Here is a 23,763-nt window from a genome sequence, read left to right on the forward strand (position 1 = left end):
TATATCAAGTTTTTCAACTAAATAATGTAATGGTAGTTTGGATCGAAATATTGCTTATTCTTTCGTAAATAAATTGAAATAACATTTCCACAACTGGTCATTAAAAAAAAGAATATCCAGGTTAAAAGATAAGCACTCCTGTTTTGTTGAGAATAAAATATATCCTTGAATATGAATGATTTTTCACATTAAAAATATTCAAGGAATAATAATCACCATGACATATACATTTTTTTCGTTCATTTTTTTAACTTTTCCTATGAATTATTTCCTTTGAAGGTTCCAAAGAAAAAAAAAAATCTTTTAATGCCCAATATAATTTTTTTGATGATTGATAATTTATTTGAGAGGTTTTTTGAAATTATTAGTGCGTAACAAATATCAATTTATTTTTTTTTATTTTTAAATTTTTTTATCGTCAAGCACACTTTCGCTAGAACTTAGTCGTGCGTTAAATTATTCGCAAAACACACTTGTTCCACAACAAACTGCTATCCGTAAGGAAAAGGCAATAATTCCTTTAGGAAAGCAAGAACCAAAAGCCATAATGACAAAAAAGTGGGCAAGTATGGAATCATCAAAAACAGATGAATCAGTAGAGAAGGATTTGCGATTTCTTGAACTTAGGAAATATGCAAGCAAAAAGCAGTTCTACAAATCTACAGGAATGAAAGAAAAGCCTAAAACATTTCAAGTGTGCATTTTATAATTGAAAATTTATATTTCATGTGTGGTTTTATGATGGTAGATTGGCACTGTGATGGAAGGCCCTGGAGAATATTTCTCTGGTAGACTAACAAAGAAGCAACGACAAAAGACGTTGCTTGATGAAATCAAACAAACAAGATCTGAAAAAGATCGTTTGAAAAAGCCAGTTGCTAAAGGAGCCCCAGCACCAAGAAAACGAAAAATCCAAAAAAGAAAATAAAAACCTACACTTCACAAAAAACACTTCACTAACTCAAAAATTGCAACAATGTAATGTAAATTTTCTGAAGTTAGCATTTATGTTGTATTTTTGCATGCTGTTAAAACTTTTTATTGATCATTTCATATTTTTTTATCAATCCATCAACAAATAACTTTCATTCTAAATCCAAATCTTCTTCTCCTCCGAAATCATCAAAAGCTTCATCATTATCATCTTCTTGTTGTTCTTCAGAAAGAGGCTTTTTAAGAACAGAAGCATACTCATTAAGTGCATCGTGAAAGTGCTTTCTTTCTTCAATGGACTTTTCCATCTTCTCTTGCGGATCAGGTGTCTCGTCAAGAATATCATTGGCATCAATCACCAGTTGGAGTGTGACTTCGGCAGCAACTCTGGTACTCTGCTCGGGAGACGCTGCCAGGTCCAGAGAAAGCACAGACGAGGCAGACGTTGCTGGAGCAGCCTTGGAAGCCTTAACAGCCTTGACAGCCTCAGGAGCAGATGCATCGTCCTGATCAGAATGAAGGAGAGGAGGTGGGGTGAGCGGGTGTTTGGCAGCCTCGGCTGCAGATGGAGTGTGATGTGACGACGGCTGGCTGATGACTGGCTGGTGTGCTCGCTTCAGAGGTAAGGGTTCTGCAGAAGGCCCAGAGCTCTTTTTGGATTCGTCTGTGTGAAGTGTGTCAGGAATCAGAGAAGGAATGTTTCTGAGCGAATCGTCCCGCTGCCTTTCCAATCGGCTTCTCTCTTCCATCTTTTGAAAGGGCTTTGCACGCGGATTTTGCAGCTCGGATGTGATTTCTCGCAATTCTGCTGCTTTTCGCTCAAAAAGCTGCAGATTTTGCGCTTTTTTCAGTTCTTTTGCGTCTTTTTCGCTCTTGTCTGAATGAGCAGATGAAGATTCTGTTGGATGAGGTGCAGATGTGTGTGTGATTGGCGAAGTGATGAAAGGAAGAGGATGTGGATTGCTTGAGACAGAATGATTATCATCCATCTTGTCCACACTTTTTGATGGATGCAACGCTGGTGTAGTTTGTTTGGGTAAATGTGGTGATTCTTTAGAAGAAGAAGAAGAAGAAGAAGAAGAAGAAGAAGAAGAAGAAGAACAAGAAGAAGAAGAAGAAGAACAAGAAGAAGAAGAAGAAGAACAAGAAGAAGAAGAAGAAGAAGACGAGGAAGAGGAGGAAGTTGTAGAAGATGTTGAATGATCAAGTGAATGCGAAGAAGCGGATGAGAGGTGCTGTGGAGGCTGTGGAGGAAGAGCAGATGAAGCACGGCGATGTTGAATGGAAGCATATGAAGTTTGATGAGATGGCGAAGAAGCAAGTTTGTTTGCTGTCTGCTGCTCTTCCCGAAACAGCCTTTGCTGCGAATCCGAGCGCCTCTGCGCAGTCGATGGACGAGAAGCGTATGAAGAGTTCGGAGAAGGAGAAGGAGAACGTGCAGGTGATGTAAGCACTGGCGTGGATGGAGACGAGGAGAGCCTGCGAAGTGCGGGCTTTGCTGCTAAAGACGGCGACGAGTGCTGAGAGACAAGCGGAGGGTGGGCAGAGGACGGGCGCGAGCGGCTGCTGTGCAGCTCGTGTGAAGGCTCTTGTGTTGTGCGATGGGCAGAGGAAGGGCGAGAATCGGAAGGGCGCGGAGAAGAAGGACGTGAAGTGGCGTGTGCAGAGGGAGAGGCAGATGTGTGTGGTGGAGCAGGGCTTAGGCGACGTGCGGAGACTGGGCGGGCGTAGGGTGACACATAGTTGGCACCATACGGCTTTTTTGGCTGGGAGACAGGACGCTTTGGCTGAGTTGGGTGAGAAGAAGAAGAGGAGGAGGAGGAGGACGATGATGATGAAGTGGAGGAGGAAGCAGATGGAGAAGATGAAGAAGATGAAGAAGGAGAAGAAGGAGATGCTGATGAATTGCTTCTTGCAGAGAAAAGCGCTGTTGGGTGAGCAGAAGCCGGGCGAGGTGACTGAGAACGAGGTGTTCGAGAAGAAAGCCTGCCAGCAGAAGGATAGCGAGCAGCAGGCAGGAGCGAAATCACAGGGACAGACGGAGAAGGAGACAGCGATTTTGTGGCTTTGGAGTCAGAAGCCCCCTTGTGGGGATCGGGCTTTGCGGATGTTGGATTCTGGTATGAAGGAGAAGAGCGGGGAAGAAGCTCTTTCAGAAGTGCTATTGCTTCTGCCCCGCTTTTCTTCTCTTTTCCTTCTTCGGCTTCGCTTCTTCCATTTTCGGAATTTGCTTTTCCTTTCTCTTTTTCATTGTTTTTCTCTTTCTCTTTCTCTCCTTCTCCAAGTGCCTTTCCCATCACAGGAGAAATGGTTGCACTTTCATTCAGCAAAGCCTGCATTCTTGCACGAATAAATGGTAAGTCCAGTATTTGTGCAGTTGTTGGCCGACGTTCAGGTCTCTGAGAAAAAAAAGCAGAAAGAAATTGTTGCAAAACATTTGCATAAACAATCATAATAATAATAATTTTAAATTAATTTATTTTTTTTCAAAAATGACTTTAAATTTTTTTCTCATGATGAATAGAATATTTCTAACTTGGTTGAGCATGCTATCCACAAGCGACGACAGTTCTCTGCTGAATTTTGAGGCTGGCAGTTTTGTGTAATAGCCTCTGGCAATGCGCCCAATCAGCTGCTGATAATTCTGTGCTTCGAAAGGATGTCTGAAGGTGCACATCTCATAGAGAAGGCATCCAAGCGCCCATACATCAGACTTATAGCCATAACTATAAGGATTAAAGAATGATTGCATGTGAGTATGCAAATAAATATCAAATAACATTGCAAATAAGAAAATGCCAAATTTTTTAATAAAACTGAATTGCATTCGAAAAAGTATCAAACGGCTTGTTTTGGCTTAGTTCTGGAGACATGTAATATGGAGTGCCAACAACGGTCTTTGCCAACTCGCCCGAAGTCGAAAGGGTTTTTGCGATTCCAAAATCGCCTAAGAATTTATGGAGAATAGTTACAAATAAGTTGAAGTGAAAGGCAATAAGAAGGCAATCAAACCAAGTTTGACCATTCCAGTTTTTGTTAGGAAAATGTTTTGAGCCTTAATATCCCGATGTAAAACTTTCCTTTGATGAATGAAATTTAACCCAATTGTTATTTGAGTAAACCAATCAATAATTTTCTGTGTGCCAGATAATTTCAAAATTACATCGAAAAAAAATCAAAAGGATAAAAATTCAAACTGTTTCAGGAATTGTCATTCGCTTTGTTCTGCAAAGATTTATGTATTGATTTAAATCTCCAGCATCACAGTATTCCATTATGATATGAAATTGCTTTTGTTCGATGAAACTGTCATTGTAACGGCATATAAAAGGATTGTCGAACATTTGCAGCATTTTAACTTCTCTTTGAGCAACAATTGTCTCTTTTGGATTTGTTAATGGAATTGACTTCATAACAAAATGGCGGCGCTTGATTCTATGAAGCACAAGAAAAACACGACCAAAAGAACCTTTTCCAATCTGTCTGACAGTTTGGTCTGAAATATTGCAATTTATAAAATATTTTCGTGTGAAATTAATTAATAAAATTATTAAAAATGTTGCGTACAATCTTTTAAGCTCATGTGTACCAAATTATTTGATTATTACAAATTGAAGTGTCCCAATTTATTTTTTGTTCTCAATTTGAAAACAACTTTCATTCTATCTTCATGAAATTTCATTCATTATATCAATTTTTCAACTTTATTAAAAACATATCATACGTCAAAAAAAGAAAGAAAGAATTGACTAAAAACCAGATGGAAATTCTGCAATTACGTAACTTCAAAATTTATTGCAAGAGCAGGCTGCTCTTACTGGCATCAGTTGCAATTTACTGTGGCAAAAAAATATTTAGCAGAGATAGCCTGACACATGAGCTTGTTTTAGCTAAGGAAGGAGAAGGAGAAGGTGAAGAAGGCAATGCATATGGAGATGAAGGAGAGAACAGCAAAAAATCCCAAAAGAAAAATAACATCAACGCAACACAATTTAATGCGCTCTCCAATTGCTCAAAGATTGAGGCAGTTTCGAATGTTTCAACATCGGTATCTTCTTCGTTAGTGCAGCAAAAAAAAAAAAGTCTTCAGCGAAGAAAAAGGTGAATGTTTTCGCAGAAAGAGAAAATAATAGATAGTTGCTGTACTCAGATAGGTCCGACACTGCTTTTTTTGACCATTCGAAGGAGTAGAAAATGAAACAGAAGAAAGCTATGAATCGTTTCGATAAAACGAGCCACATATTCCAACTTTACCATCGTCTTTTTCCTCCCCTTCCTCCGCAACCACTTTCTCCTTCAGCAAGCTCGTCAAAAAACAAAAAAATAAGAATAAAAACAAAAATTAAAATAAATCAGTGAAGAAACAAAAGCTGTCTTTGGCGGATTCTCAGCGTTTGCCATCAATTAATGTTTCGACACCTCCAACAACAAGTCCATTCCCTGAGGAATTCATTCAAATAATGAACTAGAAACCCAATTTGTAATGGATACACAGAATAGTGAAAATCAAACTGTGGAGGACGCAATTCAATAGATTTGAACAATCAGTGTGTTTGACATTTGGAGCCATCTCATTCTTTCATATTGGATTTATCTTCTTTCTGTGTGTAAATGCATCTATCTTGTTGCATTGCATTCATAATTATAATAATTTGTGTCTGGCAGCACCTTCTTTAAACTCTTCTTTGCGACGTTTTATTGTTTTGTATAATGGCGATGGATTCTTTCGAAAAATGCAAAGTAAAATTGGAAAAAGTTTTTTGAGAGAAGCGAAGTGGATGAAAAAGAAGTGAAAGATAATACAGAAATTGATTAAATGCTCTCAGAAGATTTTTTTAAACACATGTCAAATAAAAACATTGCATTTCTGGTGAAAGTTGTTAGTTGCATTGCATATTCTTCAGATATTGAAATGCGACTTGTCTGCATCTTGTGTTCACATTCAGTTTCATATATGAAATTTCTTTATCAATATCTTCCATGAACTGAATGATGAAATCAATGAGTTTGGCTTTTTGCAATTTTTCGAGGTGGAAGTTGGTAATTAAAAATGAAAGATCAAATCCCTAAATATTCCGTCATTTTGGAATGTCAAAAGAAAGCAAAAAGTTTAAAATTGTACTACACAAAATGTTCAAACTTCAATGGGTTTTCTGCGGAGAATGAAAAAGTTGTCTGCTCTTCTCATCAAGAACTGTGTGAATCGATGAGCTAAAAGTCTCTCCAGATCATCGGCTTGCTTGATTTTAATGCTTACACGAACTGAATTAATAGAAGTTTCAATAAGACATTGTTCTTGAGGATTTCTGCTAATCAGCACTGGACGAAGGACTGCTTCTGGTGTTTGCTTTGATTCAATTTCTGGCTTGTTGTGTCTCTCAACAACACGTGAAGGAAAATTTGTAAGGCAAAGAGCAGCATTCAATGTTGCGCGGATGCAATTAAGATATGGTTGTAAAGCAACAACACCTTGCCCAGACTGGCAATTAAAAAATTATTTCGTCATTCATGTTATAACAAAATATTTGGAATATAAATTTCCAAAAATAATTGCACATTCATATTTAAAGTGAAACGCCACAGGAATAAAAATTATTAGTCACACCATTACGGAAATATTACTTTGAGAAAGATCTCGGATCAAATATTCCCATTTGCCGAATGATTAATAATTGAAAGGAAGACATTCTGCGTTTCACATGGACGACAAAAGAAAAATAAATTTTGAAAATTTTATTATTTCAAGTTATACTATAAAAGGCAGAAGAAATACAAAATATAAAGAAAAAAATAATATCGAAATAACCAGAAATTGAAAAAATGAATAAAAGAGGACATCTCTGTTAGAATTGATAATGTTTGGAGTTTTGAATGAAATTATGTTTTCTATTTATTGTTGTTAATTTTCATCTTTTCTGAATGTGTAATTTGATGCTTTGTGACTGTTCAATGGAAATATGTTTTCAATAATTTTTTTCAGATGTAATGAAACTTTCAGTATCGCAAAGGATAACAACAAAATAAAAATTAACTGGAAAATGAAAATAAGGTTTGATGTTTCTTCAATCATCATTTCTCGCTGATGTATTGACAAATTTTTAATCTTTTTCATCCAGTTTTTTTAACTAACTCCTTTTTCATTTTCAATATTAGTTTTTCTGTTGTTCTGTTTAATTTTTTGCAAAAAAATCCATAGAAAAATTAAAAGTTTGTAATTTATTTATAAAATAAGTTGTGTTCAAAAGAAAATCGAAGAAATACGTACAGTTAAACAGAAACACAAAAAATCATGTCTTTTGAACCACGCTCTTTCACAAAAGATATAACCACGGCAGAGTTTCACTGAAGCAGAATTCAACTCCCTTCAGGCAATTGTGCAACTGTGCAATGCAAGCATCTTCAGCTCCGCTTTCTTCTAGCTGCTCCTTCGCAATTGTCCAAACAAGTTTCCATCCCTTTCTGTTGAACTCCTTGTTTGCTTCATCTTCCCGTGTCTTTTGTTCTCTTCTCACATTCTGAATGGCCCTCTCAACAAGCAGACGGATGCAGTTGCTTGCCTCCATCAGCACCAGTTCTCCTTCATCGCCCATCCTCACAAATTCGTCGACAACAAACCAGAACCACTTCTGCCTGACCGTGTCAAGCACACACTTCGCATCTCCACATTCGATGCAGCAGTGAAAGACTGAAACTGTTCGAAAGAGTACCCCTCTTCTATTTCCATCCCATTTCTCGCTTTCGTCACCTCTTTTCATCGCCTCCGATCCAATTCTTAGAATTGACTCCATCAATCTTTCGTTTTCTGCTACTGCATTTGCCATCCCTTCATTTCCTCCAATCATTGTGCACAGCAATCTCAATGAAAACTGAGCGCAGAGATGTTGCGTGCTTGTTTGCTTCATCGCTATTTCTTTTTCTCTTCTCTGCCCTTGTAACCCTTTTCTCTCTTCTTTCTCTTCACTCCCTCTCTTCTCTGTCATTTCTCTTTCCCCTAAAGACACTGCTGATGTTGTTGTTGCTGCGGATGCTGTGGTCAACATTGAACTTGATGATTCCTTGTTCATATTCTCTTCCCCTCCAACAAAGGCTCCAAATTCATCTTCTGCATCCTGAAGACTCTCTTCTGAACTCAAGATCTCTGTGATTAGCCCCAACACATCCAACTTCTTTTGAAATTGTTCCAGTGCTTTTCCTTCCCATGCAAAAAGCTCCCCTAATGTCTCAAGTGCAAATATCTGGGCAGGAGCAGAGAGTTTCCTTCCTTCTTTTCCCTTCTTATTTTGATTGTGTTTCTGAATTAGCCCTTCCATCATCTCCATCATTCTCGTATTTTGTAAATTCTTCCTTTCCCCTCTAAAATCTGAAAATATGAAAGACAAAAGTAATGCAGCATGTTCGTGACATCCATTGGACAAATATATGATGTTGTTCAAGTTATTGCAATACAAGCAATTTTATACGTAATGTATCGTTGTCAAGCAAAAATATGAAGAAAATAAATAAATAAATAATAAGAAAACGAAAACGAAAAATATAACTATTTGCATATCAAAAAATTTTTTTCCTTTGTTTCTTTGCCCAAAGTAATTCATTAAAAAAAAAATAATGTTGCTATTTCTTTTCTGTTCAAATAAAATACAAAATATATTGCATACGCATAGATTTTGAAAGACATCGTACAGCAAATAATAAACGATTCAATCCCACTTCTGTTTCTATTCCTTTCATTTCCATTTGTATTTCAGGTTCAATAACCTTCATTACTTCTTCAGCTTCTTTATCTGTTAACATTTTGTTCATCGAATAGCAAAATGCGCATGCGCTTCGGGCACGCACCCTTTTACTTATTTTTCTCTGTTCATCATTTATTATCTTCAGAATCTCAGATCCAATTGTTTCTCCAAATTTTCTATTTTCAAGTCTGTTATGAAATTCACTGACTTCTATGCAGCATCCGTGTAGTGCTACTTGCTCTGCCACTAGCACAGCCATTTCTTGCTCATCTGATCCATTCTCGGATTTTCTCAATAATTTCACAAGCACTTGTGCAAATACATCACATGATCCCATAACACTATCAATCACGCTTATTGAGTTGCTTCTTTTTGTCCATTCTAGAACTTTTCGAAGCTCTTCTGCCCAACACTCACGTGGACAACTTGGAATTCTCAAAAACATATCTTTCAGAAGGATTAGAAATATGTTTGAAAATAATTGTTACAAAATTTCCCGATCAAAAATTCAATGTTTATGACATTCATTTGTTTATTCAGTAAATATTTTCTAATTATCAAAAACAAAAAAACAATAAAAAATTAATGTGTCACACAAACGTCTGAATCCATATCCTCCAAATTAATGCATTCGTGTTTTAAGAGTGCTATGCTCTCGCTGTCATTGCTTATAGACGTGCAACATCCCATTCAAAGCCCCGAAAATAACTTGTTTAATAATTGTCTTTTTCGTTATGGGAGAATAATCAAAATGTGACAACATTTCATGCTTTAAGAATTTTGTTCCACTCAATTAATACTACAATTTTTCTCTTTTTTTCTTTGTTATTGGATACAGGAATGAAAGAATAATAACGATTCGATGGAAATAAAAATCGTTAAACAAATTGTTAAATTTTTCATAATTTCAAAATTTTTTTCACGAACAATTATTATCACAATCCATACAAAAACTTTTGTGATACAAGCAAGAAATTTTAAAGATTTATTTATTGCGAAATCAAAATGAATTAGCATTATTTCTTTTATTTGTTTCTTGTTAAAATGAGAAGAATTTTTTTCACAAGTTATGATGATTAAAATGTGCATTGAACAAAAAAGAAGGAGATTTCAAAAAAGCAGTTAAACATTCAATTATATAAAATTAATAATCAAAAAAAATTTTTAAATATATTTTTTTATTAATAAGTTATTAATTCCGTGTTATTGAAAAAAATTCAAGATTCACTTGTCAAATGAATGGATAGAAATAGAATTTAAAAGTGATTAATAAACCCAAAATTTCATAAGCCCTGTTATGTTGTTGTTGTTGTTGAAACAGAATAAATACAGCATAAAGATATTTTTGACTCACTTTTATCTGTTTATTTTCTGGTTAATGATAGTCCAAAAATTTTTTTGTTTCAATTTTAGTTATTGATGAAGATCAAAGGATCTTTTTATTATTTTTGATCATTTGTTTTGCCCATTTTTAACCAACTCTCTTTTTCCGTCAAGTTTTAGGGATAATGTCATGAAACATACATATTGACCATTAATAATTCCAAATATTTTTTTGTTTTTTCTTATTTTCTCGATTATTTTTTTCATTTCATCGTTTTTGACAAAAAATGTGTAAGAATGAAAATTACTGAACTTATATTTTTGACACACTACCAAATATTATTTCAATGAATTCATAAGATTGAAATGCATTATTTATTTTATTGTTGATTTAAACATTTTGATGTATAAAATTTAATGAGCATAATTGTTATGAACAATTATTAATTAAAATAACTAATGCAACAAAATTTGTCAAATTATTAACATGGGAAACGCTAAGTGTTTCGATTTTTCTTTGATTGAATACAGTCTAAGCCGGATATAATCACATCGCATATTATCACGGAGCTGAAAATATATAATCACATTTTTTTCTTATTTGGGTGAAATATTTTGTTTATAATTTTAATAACATCCAACGAATATAAATTAATTTATAATTAATTATTTGATAGAAATTAATTTTGATCACTATGGTTAATTTTCAAGAAATATTTTTTTACGTTTTTGAACCATATTATACAAATTGATATTCGAAATCAAAAAAGTTTGAATGAAAACAACAGGTGTGAATTTAAGAACATAACTTTCTTTTGTTCAAATATTAGATATCATCAACAAGTTGAGTTCGAACCCTCCTCAATCAAGAAATATCATTGCAAAAGATATTTATATTGATTTCTCAACAATTACAAAAATATTAAAAAACAAAGAAGCAATATTAAAACAAAGTTCATCAATTATAAAGCCTGATATCACATTTCGAATTCAACCAACGATATATCCAGAGTTTGATGAAGCGATGATTATTTGGTTTCGACAAATAAGGTCTTCAAATCCTGAAATGGCCATTGATGGAAGAATGCTTTTAGAGAAAACACCGTATTTCGCATATCAATTTCACCACAAAAATCCTTCAGAACGCAACTGGGATAGTTGGATAGAACAATGAAGAATGCGATGCGATATAACTTCAAAGAAAATCGTTGGAGGGTCTTTGTCTGCAGACAAGGATAGTGCAGCCAAATGGATAGATTTAACTTTACCAACAATTATAAATCATTTTGGGGAGAACAACATATTCAACGCAGATGAATTTGGTTTATTTTCAATCAATCAGCGAAACAAACTATTGCTGAAGGCAGTTGTTCGGTTTCTGGAATCAAATAATCGAAAGATAGGGTTTCCGTCCTTCTTGCCGCAAGTATGACAGGAGCAAAGCTGTGCCCTCAAGTGATAGGCAAATCAAAATCGCCAAGATGTTTAAAAGGAATATTGTTTCCAACCCTTTATAATCATTCATAAAAGTCATGGATGAATGCAGACATTTTTAATGATTACGTCAAAAGACTTAACGAAAAAATGTCCATTTCACATAGAAAAATTATGTATTTTGTGGACAACTGTCCAGCTCATAGTGTAGATTGTGTCAATTTGTCTCATGTTTCATTATTTAACTTCCCTCCTAATGTTACGTCCATTATCCAACAAATGGACGCAGGTATTATCAAAGTCTTTAAACACTTCTGTATATGTCAACTTCTTAGAAAAAACAGGCAAAAGTTGAATGTGGCGTTGCAACGAAGATAACAATGCTTGAAGTGTAAAACATGGTTGAAAAAGCTTGGATAAAAGTCAAAAAGGAAACAATAGAAAATTGTTTCAAGCATGCGGAATGGGATCCGGCCAAAGAAAAAGAAAAAGAAATTGTGAATATCGATGAAGATGAAATGAATGAGCATAATGTTCTGTATTAAAAACAAAAACCGGAGACAGCGATCTTTTCGAAATAACTGCAGAAAAATTTTCTCGGCAGAAGATCACGAAATAACAAGAGAAATTCTATCCGAAGAAGAAATTGTTGATTCAATAATTTCAAAGTCAGATGTTTCCGAAGATGAAATGACCTTGAATGTGAAAGTTGATGAAGAAGGAAGAAATAGAAAAGTCAAAACAATTGGAGAGGCAAATATAATGTGGAACATGTAAAAAGAGTTCATTGAAGATAAATCACCACATAAAGATAGTCATAAAGTTATTAACGAGGTGGAAGATTTTCTGGAAAAAGTTGCATTTAATAATCTGATTCAGCCTTCATTGACAGACTTCAACATGTTCGAAACAACAGATGAACGTGGTTCACATGAGAACACAGTTGGAATAAAAGGTGATGCAGGAAAAGAAAAGAAAGTCAAAGTCTTAATGAAAATCAGTTTGTTATCTTTTCGTTTCTATGAGCAAATATATTTCATATGAATATGGGGGAAAATACGGACTTTCAAGCTTTCTTTGCACAAGGCACTGAAAAATTACTTCACTCATAACTTTGTTTCGCTTTCTCAGATTTAAAGATAAATTTGATTTTCATATCCTAAAACAGGCATCTTTGAAATCAAAACATTAAATTTTCCAAAATTTCACGAATGTCAAAAAATGGACTCATTATTATTGTATTTTTTGATCTCAAAAAGTCAATGAAAAGTGAATAATTTTTCAATGAAAATGCCTGAAGAAAAATATTTTGTCCCATATGTCCTTTTTTTGCTTAATATTTTTTATGAAACATTTCCGAAAAGCATCCTAATAACCTTTTGAAACATTTATTCATAAATCACATCATGAGCATTTGTTTTTCCAAAAAGATATTAATAAAGTTAAACATTGTTTTGAATATTTATTATTTCCTTTTACATCGCAAAGAGATGCTAAAGATAATATAGAAGTGAAAACCAATCATATTTTACACATTATTTGTCGAAAAAACAGATTCAAATCAGTTTGCATTTCTGCTTAGCATCTCAGAAGGTTTAAGAAATATTTGTACAGAAAAATAAATACATTACTAATTGTTTGAATCATTATGATTAACAATTTCGACAGAGTCACCAAAATAGCCTTTGATTGCAACACGATCGTGTATTCAAATTCAGAGTTAATAATTCGAAGAAAAATCGAAAATGGAAAAACATACACCAACTTGTAATGATGAGCCTTCTTCTTTGTTTTCAAAGTATATTCGAATAAAAAATGAAAAGAATTGTAAAAAATATTTGATTTCAAGCGAAATATCAAACAATCAATGACTAATTAATGCCATCACTAATTTACTGAATGGTTAAGATTTTTTCTTGCATTTTTTAAAATTCTTTGAACACTTGACAATTGATAAAATATGATCAGTTCACATGAATGCATTGAAATGAAGTACACTTCAAAGATACAATTTGTGCATTTTTGTTGAACACTGTGATTCTCTTATCAATTATTATTCTGATAAATCCAAAATGAATTTCAAATTAGAACAAGAAAATAACAAATAGACTTACAGATATTCCAAATTCCCTTCATTTGTCTTTGAAATCATGCATTGATAAATAATGACTACGGCAATTTTTTAATATAAGTTATTGTGACAATGCGAATGCTAACACTTTCAGATTTAAAATTATAAAGAAATAACATTCTATTAATACACGCGACATCTATTTATTCATGGAGATATTATTTCTTTGCAACCTCGATATTTTTCTGAATGAAAAATATTTTTACAACTTCAACCCTCAACTATATTTTTTCTTATTTTTTATCACTCCAAATTTTTGTGAAATATCAAAAAGCAGCAACACAAAAGCATATTTCATTATTTCTAGAAATATATTTCGGTTTTTTTCATAAAATAGTTATAGTTAAAATTTTCTGATATCACGTTTGATATATACCAACAAAAGGATTATTGACATATCGAATGGAATACTATTTGGCAATAATAAACAATTTCAACACCAAGACATGAGCAGACAATGATTTTATTTTAAAGATTGAGACAAAACATAATAAATATAAAGATATAAGAAAAAGAATAATCAAAGAAAATTTCCAAAGAAAAGAACAAAAAGGAAAATTTTCCAATAAAGTTTGTGTTGTTCATTTAAGAAGGATAATTTTTTCATCTTGAATTTTTTCATGTTTCTTTATCTTAATGTTTTGGAACAGAAAGTTGTAAAGGGGATAGCGCTTGTGTGTTTGAGTGTTTCTTCACTTCGTGCTCTCAAATATATTCAAGTGGCGGACGGATGTTTTGCCAAAGTGTTCCGGCTGCTTTCAAAATGAGGAGCCTCCAGTTCATTTCGTGCTCAGCGGTGTCGAATGGTGGAGGAATGGAGTTGTATCCAGCTCAATCAACTGCTCCAAGCAACAACATTTATTGCTATTTCTTCTTCTTCCATGATTACCATTGCAACGCTTCCACTCCATGTGGCAACGATGTAATGTATCATGATCGTTCCAATCATTTCCAATCATCGAATAATCCGTTCTATGAATCGTACACAACGAATACAAATGAAAGAAGATTGTGTTATGCATATGTGTCATCAAATAATTGGTATCTTCAGTATTTAGAAAAGAAGTTGTGGCTGAAGGAAGGGATGAATGATCTGTATGTTGGAGTCTGTGGAGATGACACGAGCAATCTGTGCGGGATGAGCGAGAATGTTCCGTGAAATACAGTGGGGCATGCAGTGCAGTCGAGCATGGTGCAGCTGAGTTCGACAATAACTGTGCTGAGTGGGATGCATGTGAGAGAAAAGGAGACGATCATTGTTGGTGAAAATTTTTCTGTTGTGGGGATAGTTTAGTCAGTGATTGTGATTGGGACGAATTCTCTTTCTTCATCATCGACAACGCTGTTCAATGTTGCTAACCAATAGTTTTGTGCAGTGTGCGTTGAACACAATGACAAAACGACAAGTTGTCCATTGCAAAGTGTGTTTTTTTTGTTTTTAGGAAACAGAAAAACCTTCGCTTTCTGACAAACTGATTCTATCTTCAGCAACAGCTTACGATAATTCACTTACAATATCATCATCAGCGTGCGTGCGCTTTACAGTTTGAATTAAGTTTGCAATATGATAAAAAATTTTTTCATAATATTTAATAAATGGGTAATTCTGTTCGAAAAGTCTCACATGTTTAATTTTCAATAAATCGAAAATTTCATATTTTGCTCAAAATTTTGTTAACATATACAAAACTTCTCTTATATGGAATCTATTTCTGGATAATGCTATTTCACCCATTCATAAGAAGATTCGTGAGTTGAAACAGATATTTGAGCAAAATATAAAATTTTGGCTTTATTTGAAATTAAACATTTGCGACTTTTCAAAAAGAATTACACAAATAATTATTTATAAGTTTATTATTTATTTTTCTTCAACATTCACTGATACACCTTTTTTACCACTTTATTTTCACGCAAATATTAATTTCTTTGTTGATTAAATATATGAGGGGAAAATATGGACTTTCAAGCTTTTTATACACAAAGCATGGAAAAATTGTTTCACTTATAACATTTTTAAACTAAATTAGATTTCAAAATAAATATGATTTTCATATCTGAAAACAAACATCATTGATGTGATCACAAAATGTTTTGTGACCTCACATGTTTTTCAAAAAATAAACCCATTTTTTATGTGTTTTTTGATCTCAAAAAGTTAATGAAAGGAGCATAATTTTTCAATGAAAATGCCTGAAGAGAAATATTTTGTCCCATATCAAATCGTTTTCTTATATGTCTGCATGATCTCATTTAATTATCAATTAAAAAACTGTTCTTTTCTTATATCTCTTGAATATCCATTTTTCTTCAATAACACTTGTCTCACAAATCGTTCATGATATTCTCATCCAAAATCTGATTATCTCGAGCTATACTTTCTTTTCTCCAACTTTAAATGCTTTTTATTATTCATGTGAATTTGATTTTTTGGTATGTGGAGAATGAATGAGAAAATGAAAGAAACGAATAATGAATTCTTCAAGAATAATTAAAAACATTCGAATATTGTAATTTTCCTTTTTATTGATTAATTTTGCGTTTCACAAATATTGGAAACTTTTTTTTCGTAATCATAACAACAAACACTAATTTTTTAATATGAAAAACATATACACCAAAAATAATTCAAATTCGAAAACTTTCAATCAAAATCGAAAATTTGACAAAAAAAAATAACTTTTTGTCAAGATAATTCAATTGTTGAAAAATATTGTTCCTTCATTTTTGAGAGCATTATCAGCAATGCATGTGTTGTTGATTTCTGCAAAATATGAAGATTTCGAACCAAAATAAACTCAAAAATAAAATATTAACATTACGTAGAACATTTGTTTCCTTCAATAAGAAATGAGTTGTTTTTGATGAAAAAACACGAAATGAGAGAGCCAATACAGTATTCTTCATTTTTCATAAAATTGGTAAAAAAATAAAAAATATCTATGAAAAATTTTCTATGAAGAAGAGTTCTTTCAATTGAAATGAGATTAAAAAAATGTTTGAATTTCTCTCATAATTTTTAATATGCAATTGGACAAAAGAAAGCAAAGAATGATATCGGGAAAAAAGATAAAGTCATTAAAATAACAAATATCATTAGTATTTCAACAATAACGATGTTTTTTAGACTATTATTGATTTTAGTCACTTTTTAAAATTTTGAAGTTTTTCGAACTTTCGACTTTGCTTGAAAGTTTTTCGATTTCGTTTGAAACTTTTTCGACTTTGAATAATAATTTTCGATTTTGAATGAAACTTTTTCGACTTCGAATGAAAACTTTCGACTTTGAATGAAAGTTTTTCGACTTTGGTTGAAAGTTTTTCGACTTTGAATAATTTTTGGTGCAACAATAATGATCAAATAACATATCACACAAAGAAATTGTTAATAAGAACATTCTTTCTTGAGCAAGCTTCCAAGAAATTTTTTGTCCCAATGAAACTTTTACATTCGAAAATTTGTTAAAAATTGATGAATTACTTTTTTTTGTTGACTTGTTTGTTTGATATAGTAATAATAACAATCTTCTGTTTTAAAGCAATATTTAACAATTAAATAATGTCTGCAATAACACTGAAAGAACTGTCTTTTTTCAAAAACATATCAAAGTGTTATTAATGAGAAAATGAAATCGTATAAGTTGAATTATTCTTCAATTGATTGATGTTCGTTCTTCATTAACATGGGTGATTTGAATTTGTCGTTAATAAGCGTTTATGTGCCACTTTTCTAAAACTTCTTTGCATTTGGGAGATAATTTTTGAAAAATCACCTCAGATCAAAAAATCAATCCATAATATATTTGTTTGATTCTTTCCATTCTAACTTCTTTAAGAAAAATATATTCATTCAAGATGAAAATTATTATATGAACTCATTTAGGGCATAATATCCTATTTCTTGAAATATCCAGTTTTTATTACATTTATTGATCAAATTATAATTCTGTTTGTTCATAAAATCACATGGCAGAAGAAGCATCATTTAATTCTTAAACCTTCTTCTGAACATCAATGAAGCAATTGTCATTTGAACATCCTTAAGTGATAGGCAAAAAGAATGCAGTGTTAATTCGTTTTTTGATAACTGTAGATGTGGCAGTTCTTCTTATGGTGCTGGAGGAGCAATTATTCCTTGAGATTTAGCTGACATTATTGTTAATTCAAATTGTATAATTCATATAGCAATTCAATGTGTGGAGGCAACTCTGTTTTCATATCAAAAATTCAATTAATTGTGGAACACTGTTTTGTTATTGTTTTTTTCACAATAATACATGTGTAAAAACAGGACATGATATTTATCTTTGTTATTCTTCAGAAAACAACATTGATACATGCTTCTATTTAACCAGACAAACAAAAAACAGAGTCAGCGCAAATTATATGAAAATTTTTGATCGAAGTGAATGGATTCGTAACGATTTTGGAAACGTGAGATTTGTTTCTTCAAATGATTCAGAATCCAATGCCATTGATACATATGCATGTGGACGGGATGAAAGCCATCCTTGCTGCACCATCAGCCGCTGTCTCACACAGCCGATTCCAGAATTTGTTACTGATATTGAGGTACTCACAGGAACAATTACCGAGACCAAAAGCGTGAATTGAAGAACAGATGCTTTATCAATTTATGGCCAAAGCGATTTAGCAGCAACAGTCCAAATTGAATTTGAAACATCAGGGTTATCTCTTTTTTCAGTCTCCACAGTAACGTTGACTGCCAGAGACTTTGTTCTTGTGTATGACTGTGCATATGAAAATAATCGTGGGTTAAGACTGTTTGAGATTACTGGAACAGGAGAGATGCATATTAGCAGATTGAACATATCAACAGGAAGTGGGCAAACTTCAGAAACAGAATTTTTCTCAAAGCTGATAAACGTTCAGAATGAGATCCTTCAGATGGAAAGTGTGAACAGAGCAAAGACTATTTCCGAAACTACGTTATTTTAATAATTGTCAACACAAGAAATTTCTTTTCCACCAACTGAATGAATATTCTATTGATTAAAAAGAACAATAACGCGACATTTTAAAGACATTTGATGAAGAAAGAAATCGACAAATGCGCAGAATCCACAGTCGAAGCAGATGATAAATGAGACGATGCTCTGTAACAGTAGATATTGGTTGATGAATCGAGGAAGATCAACGCTTTCCACTCGAAGAAGCCAGAAGCCGAACAGATTCAAAAGGATCAGAATAAGACGAGGAAGTGCGCATATGCAAAGTTGCAATGCGGTCGTTGCACGGAAGAAGATAGTTATCAGATGCTATCTCGATGCAAATCTGAGATAGATACAGCATTGTGAACGTAAACAAAAGTGCCATTGAGTTAATAGAAAGATGCATTGTTCACATCCGCAGCGACACCAACTTAACCACAGCATTCAAAGTGAAATTGAAATCACTTCAATCATCTCTTTCAAATGTCGTAATCTCTTCAATCGTTTCATTGTCTACAATCACCTCTGCACCCATTCCTGCTCCATAAGGCTTTAATTTAACATCTGACTTTTAACGTCCACTTTCTCTTTTCATTCACATTCCTTTCACATTTTCTCAACACTGTTGTCTTCACGAATCGAATTTCCTTTCATCAAACTTTTTCCTTCATATGAAGAATTTCACCTATTCTGATTGCCAATTCATTGTGGAATCTCTATCTATTTCTCCGACTCCACAAGCTTCAGCATTTGCAGCGCACGCTCTTCAGCAGCCGGAGGGTCCATTACTTTTGCAGCTTCATCTGGTTCTCTTTGATTATTTTCTCAAAACACACTTTGCGGTGTTGGATAACCGCTTTTTCACCTTATTTATATCAACATCCTTTCTCCCTCTTCCTTTTTCCTCTGCCTCTTCTTTCTCCTCCAGCACTGTGAGCTCCAACAACAGTCGCACCATCTGGAACAACGTCCTCCGCCCTTCTTTCCACAACACTTCCGACTGTACAGTCTCCACTCACCACTTCAGCACTACCCCAGCTGACACTACGGGAAGCACAATTACACAATTGTCGAGAACCGGCAAGCCGTTTTCACAATCGCGCCGTTCTCTGACCAAAATAGAGGAGATATACAGTTAACTGCATGGCACATATTCTGCAACAGCAATTACAGAGTGAAGAAGTTGAAGCGCTGGAGCACCTTTAGCCCAGATGCATATCATGGCAGATAGCACCCAGATAATCAAAATGCAACCAAGAAGATCCTCTGTCGCAATGCATGAAGCGTATTCTGATAGCACACACTGAAGAAATTCCATTTCATCTTGCGAAATTCCTCTGCAAGCTGCCCCTGATGAAGAATTCGAAGAAATCGATATATCGCAACAAAAAATAACATTATACAGAGCTTTTATCACCTCCTTCCGCGTTGCTGTTTCTGCCCTGCAGTAGTTCTGCAGAAACCCCAAAAACACAGATATATCAGCCTCCCCCTTCTTCGACTGCATTCCCTCAAACTTCCCAAAAAATATCTTGATCTTCTTCTCTGACGCTCTTTCAACCACCATTTTGAAGAACTGGAAAAACAATATCTCGTCTACCATAAACTCCTCCAGCACAAGCTTCCCTCACGACCTAACATCCACAAATTTCATCCAAAAAAACTCCACTTCGCGGATTATCCCCTGCAGCGCTCACTTTCTATTCTTCTGCTCCGTGTGCTTCTTCCGCGTTCACATGAACGCAAAATCCACTAACCACTGCCTCGGAACCGCAACTCCCGATCACACAGCGCAGCCCTTTCCTAGGTTTGCTGCAATATTATCTCCATGTATCCCCCAGATCGTCGACAGCATCCACGCCAGCAATGGCTGCAGCCCTGTCTTCAGCGGCATCTGCACCAGTTGCATCTGCACAGACGACTACAAAGCGAGCGGTTTCTGAAGCATACGCACCTTTTTATCCTCCATCTTTTCTTGCTACCCATACACTGTGCTCATCAGCCACTTCATCTCCGTCGAAACTTCCAGCAAAGAAGGTTCATCAGCCCCTTTCTTCCCTGCTTCATCTATCCTTCGCATGCCTTCATAGCCACTGCAGTGCTTCTTCACACGACGCCTTCATTTTCTTTCAATCATGCTTCTTTTGTGCAAGAATCTTTTATTGTTTCTCAATCGCCTCATTGAACAGCTCATTCTGCTCTTAAATCGTCTGCTCCTTCACTTTCAACAGCGCCATCAGTATCTTCATTTTCCTTCTCTATCTTGTACATCTTCTACTGCACCGTAGCATCTGCTCTTCCACCACCTCCTCCACCATCGCTGTTTATTTTTCTCGCAACACTCACCCTGCGCCACACTTTTGCAACAACTCCCTTCCCATTCAGGTCTGGCCCAAGCATCACAGCACTTCCATTTTTAATAATCGCTGCAATCTTCTCCTAACACTTTTCACACAGCCTCAACTGCAGAATCAATAAAGCCAAAGAAGGAATTATTCCACTCGATGCAGAGGCCAACAAAGAAAGTGTGGCAAACGGAAACCACAAAATCGCATGCGACCCTCCTCGGCTTCCACTCACCACTTCACTATGCTGTTTCTGAAACTTCTATTCCTTCTAAATCTCTGCATTGATCAGCTCCTTCTTCTCCATCATCTCGACAAATTGCTCCAGCAGCGTTGAAGCTGCTGCATTGTATGCAGTTCTCAGCTCCAAAATGTTCCTCTGGCTCATCCGAATTATCTTGTAATTCTCCAGCAGGTTCTCAGCAAGCCATCTCGTCCACTTCAACATCCGCCCGTTGTCGAATATTTTTGCATCAACATAGAGATCTCCGAATGCCTCTTCTTCATCTCATGCTTCATGTCCTCGTGCTGCTCCTTCTTGTTCTCCTTCTCTTCACTTCTCTGCTTTCTATACTGCGAAGCAGACGAAGAATACAAAAGGCGCCTAAAGAAGAGAAGAATGCCGCTCTACTATGATTACATGACTCTTTGTGAAATATATTCTCTTGTCTTCCAGCAGCTCGATCTGCTTCACAAACACAGCGTCTACAGTTTAACTTAAACTTTTGAAAAGCAAGAAGCGCTCGATATTTTCGAACTTCTGAAAAAGATGGAATAGTCTTTCTTCCTTGAATAAGTTTATATGAAATGAAGAAAGTTAAAATAAAATAAGCAGTCTACATTTTCATATGATGATAGTTCGAAAAATATGTTCAGAAATCTTTTTCTTTTTCTTTTTTGTTTATTTCCTAAAAGAAAAAAACTAACACAACTTATCGATCATAAACAATTAACATTTTCGCTATAATATTCAACTATGATCAATTGTTCCCCAGTTAAAATACAAGAAAGTTCACAACTAATTATTTTTGTTCATTTTTGTATTCATTGAAAGTTTCAGAGTTTAAAAACCTGCAAGATCAAAAAATTCAAAATCAACAGATTTGAAACTAATATAAAATATATTCATAATCATAACTGAATTATCTTTGCATTAATTGTGACAAGTTGAATATAAAATTATATAAGCTCATTGTATTGTGAAATAAAAAAGGAAAAATTCAAATTGTGCGAGTTCTTGTTAAATAACAAAAAATATTGTAAAAAACTTCAATTATAATTAAATATATTTGATTTTCATAATGAAATTTGAAAAAAGAAAAACTTAAAATGCTAATAAAAAGAAAAAACAAGCGAATATAACTTTTTAGAAATAATTACGGAAAACGTAAATTTTATTTTAATATATTGTGGGTTTGATCAGGCTAAAAAAAAGTGATTTTTCAAAAATTTTCACCCATTTATTATTTGAAGTTGATCTTTGATCTCAAATTATATTATTTTTGATTTTCAATTTTTTTTTTTAAAAAAAAATGAAAAATGATATTTTATCGAAATAAAATAAATTCAAAATTAAAAATATAAAGCAATCCTTTTGAAAAAATTAATAATTCTGCAATTAAAACTTTGATTGATTCAATTTAATATAGACGCGATTTTTATCTATCGTATATAATCACTATCAAATATTGTCATAAAAAGTTGTGCAAAAACCGATGTGATTATATCCGGTTTTGACTGTATAATTATTATTTTGTGACATACGAGGCTTCAAGTGATTTATCAGGTCACAGAGGTATATTCGATCGGATCAAATATTAAAATTTTCCAATTTATTATAAAAACGATGAAATGAAAAAAATAATCGAGAAAATAAGAAAAAACAAAAAAATATTTGGAATTATTAATGGTCAATGTGTATGTTTCATGACATTATCCCTAAAACTTGACGGAAAAAGAGAGTTGGTTAAAAATGGGCAAAACAAATGATCAAAAATAATAAAAAGATCCTTTGATCTTCATCAATAACTAAAATTGAAACAAAAAAATTTTTGGACTATCATTAACCAGAAAATAAACAGATAAAAGTGAGTCAAAAATATCTTTATGCTGTATTTATTCTGTTTCAACAACAACAACAACATAACAGGGCTTATGAAATTTTGGGTTTATCGAACTTTGTTTCAATTTCATTTAAGTTAGTGTCCACCATTATTGACGCTAACAATATTTTCATGAATAAAATATTTTTTTATCTCTTTCGTTAATTTAATTAGAATCTATTATCTTTTTTATTTTATATTGTCTATCTCTTTATTTTACAAAAACAAAAAAAAAGTTAGGAGCAAATTATTGTTTTTTTTTAAAAAAACAAAACTTTTGCCCCATATTTCAAAATTTGATAACAAATTCCAAAATTGGAGTGTTTTTTTCAAAGAAAAGCAACAATTTCAGTCTGATATTTGTGGTCAAAAACGACAATCTTTTATTTTCAGTTTCATTTTTTTCTACGGTAATTGTTTTTGAATTCAATTCGATAATGATTACACTCTTAAGAATTGAGAAGAACAAATAACAAACAAAATGGATGTTAACGATGTTGGAGATTCAATTGATGAATCACTTGAACTGTCTCCAACTGAATATTTTTTTGGTTCGTGCATTTCATAATGTTTTAAATGCTCAGTTTCATGCTTTTTATGATACTTGAAGAATTGTTTAATCAACTGGAAGATTGTGATGTTGATGAGCAAATACAGATAATCCTTGAAATGATCGCATTGATTGAAGAAATAGATGAAGGTGAATTTATTTCAGTCTTCAATGAAGAATTTTATGATGAAATGGAAAAAATGATTGATTATGAAAAAATACCAATTGAATATTCACTGTTCTTTCTGAAGCATGTTGGA

At 33.6% G+C, this 23,763-nt stretch overlaps 5 protein-coding genes across 5 annotated transcripts; 1 reads left to right on the top strand and 4 right to left on the bottom strand.

The window, feature by feature from the left end:
* Positions 1 to 327: 327 nt before the first annotated feature.
* Positions 328 to 928, top strand: MONOS_2331 (putative Fcf2 pre-rRNA processing; the record flags this gene model as incomplete). The annotated part of the gene is made up of 3 exons (XM_067872245.1): positions 328 to 350; positions 424 to 694; positions 749 to 928. 3 exons carry the CDS (start codon positions 328 to 330, stop codon positions 926 to 928), a joined length of 474 nt encoding a protein of 157 aa, XP_067728255.1.
* A 157-nt stretch (positions 929 to 1,085) lies between these two features.
* Positions 1,086 to 4,516, bottom strand: MONOS_2328 (putative Protein kinase domain; the record flags this gene model as incomplete). The annotated part of the gene is made up of 6 exons (XM_067872243.1): positions 1,086 to 3,332; positions 3,470 to 3,659; positions 3,778 to 3,880; positions 3,946 to 4,069; positions 4,131 to 4,429; positions 4,501 to 4,516. 6 exons carry the CDS (start codon positions 4,514 to 4,516, stop codon positions 1,086 to 1,088), a joined length of 2,979 nt encoding a protein of 992 aa, XP_067728256.1.
* A 1,158-nt stretch (positions 4,517 to 5,674) lies between these two features.
* On the bottom strand, positions 5,675 to 6,579 carry MONOS_2327 (Actin-related protein 2/3 complex subunit 4). The gene is made up of 3 exons (XM_067872242.1): positions 6,539 to 6,579; positions 6,074 to 6,412; positions 5,675 to 5,999 (listed from the first exon to the last, which is right to left on the bottom strand). The coding sequence occupies exons 1-3, from the start codon at positions 6,539 to 6,541 to the stop codon at positions 5,814 to 5,816; spliced, it is 528 nt and encodes a 175-aa protein (XP_067728257.1). The 5' UTR covers positions 6,542 to 6,579; the 3' UTR covers positions 5,675 to 5,813.
* A 559-nt stretch (positions 6,580 to 7,138) lies between these two features.
* Positions 7,139 to 8,620, bottom strand: MONOS_2326 (uncharacterized protein). Its single transcript, XM_067872241.1, has 2 exons — positions 8,589 to 8,620; positions 7,139 to 8,293 (listed from the first exon to the last, which is right to left on the bottom strand). Exons 1-2 carry the CDS (start codon positions 8,590 to 8,592, stop codon positions 7,245 to 7,247), a joined length of 1,053 nt encoding a protein of 350 aa, XP_067728258.1. The 5' UTR covers positions 8,593 to 8,620; the 3' UTR covers positions 7,139 to 7,244.
* An 11,021-nt stretch (positions 8,621 to 19,641) lies between these two features.
* MONOS_2325 (uncharacterized protein) lies at positions 19,642 to 20,109 on the bottom strand (the record flags this gene model as incomplete). Its single annotated transcript, XM_067872240.1, has 1 exon — positions 19,642 to 20,109. The coding sequence occupies one exon, from the start codon at positions 20,107 to 20,109 to the stop codon at positions 19,642 to 19,644; it is 468 nt and encodes a 155-aa protein (XP_067728259.1).
* Positions 20,110 to 23,763: the final 3,654 nt, after the last annotated feature.

This window comes from Monocercomonoides exilis (assembly GCF_001643675.1).
Source record: "Monocercomonoides exilis strain PA203 chromosome Unknown scaffold20-1493094, whole genome shotgun sequence".
NCBI lineage: Eukaryota > Preaxostyla > Oxymonadida > Polymastigidae > Monocercomonoides > Monocercomonoides exilis.

Coding starts and splice junctions, on each gene's coding strand:
- MONOS_2327 (XM_067872242.1), bottom strand. Junction 6,000..6,073: donor TCCGCAGAAAACCCATTGAA/GTTTGAACATTT, acceptor CGGAATATTTAG/GGATTTGATCTTTCATTTTT.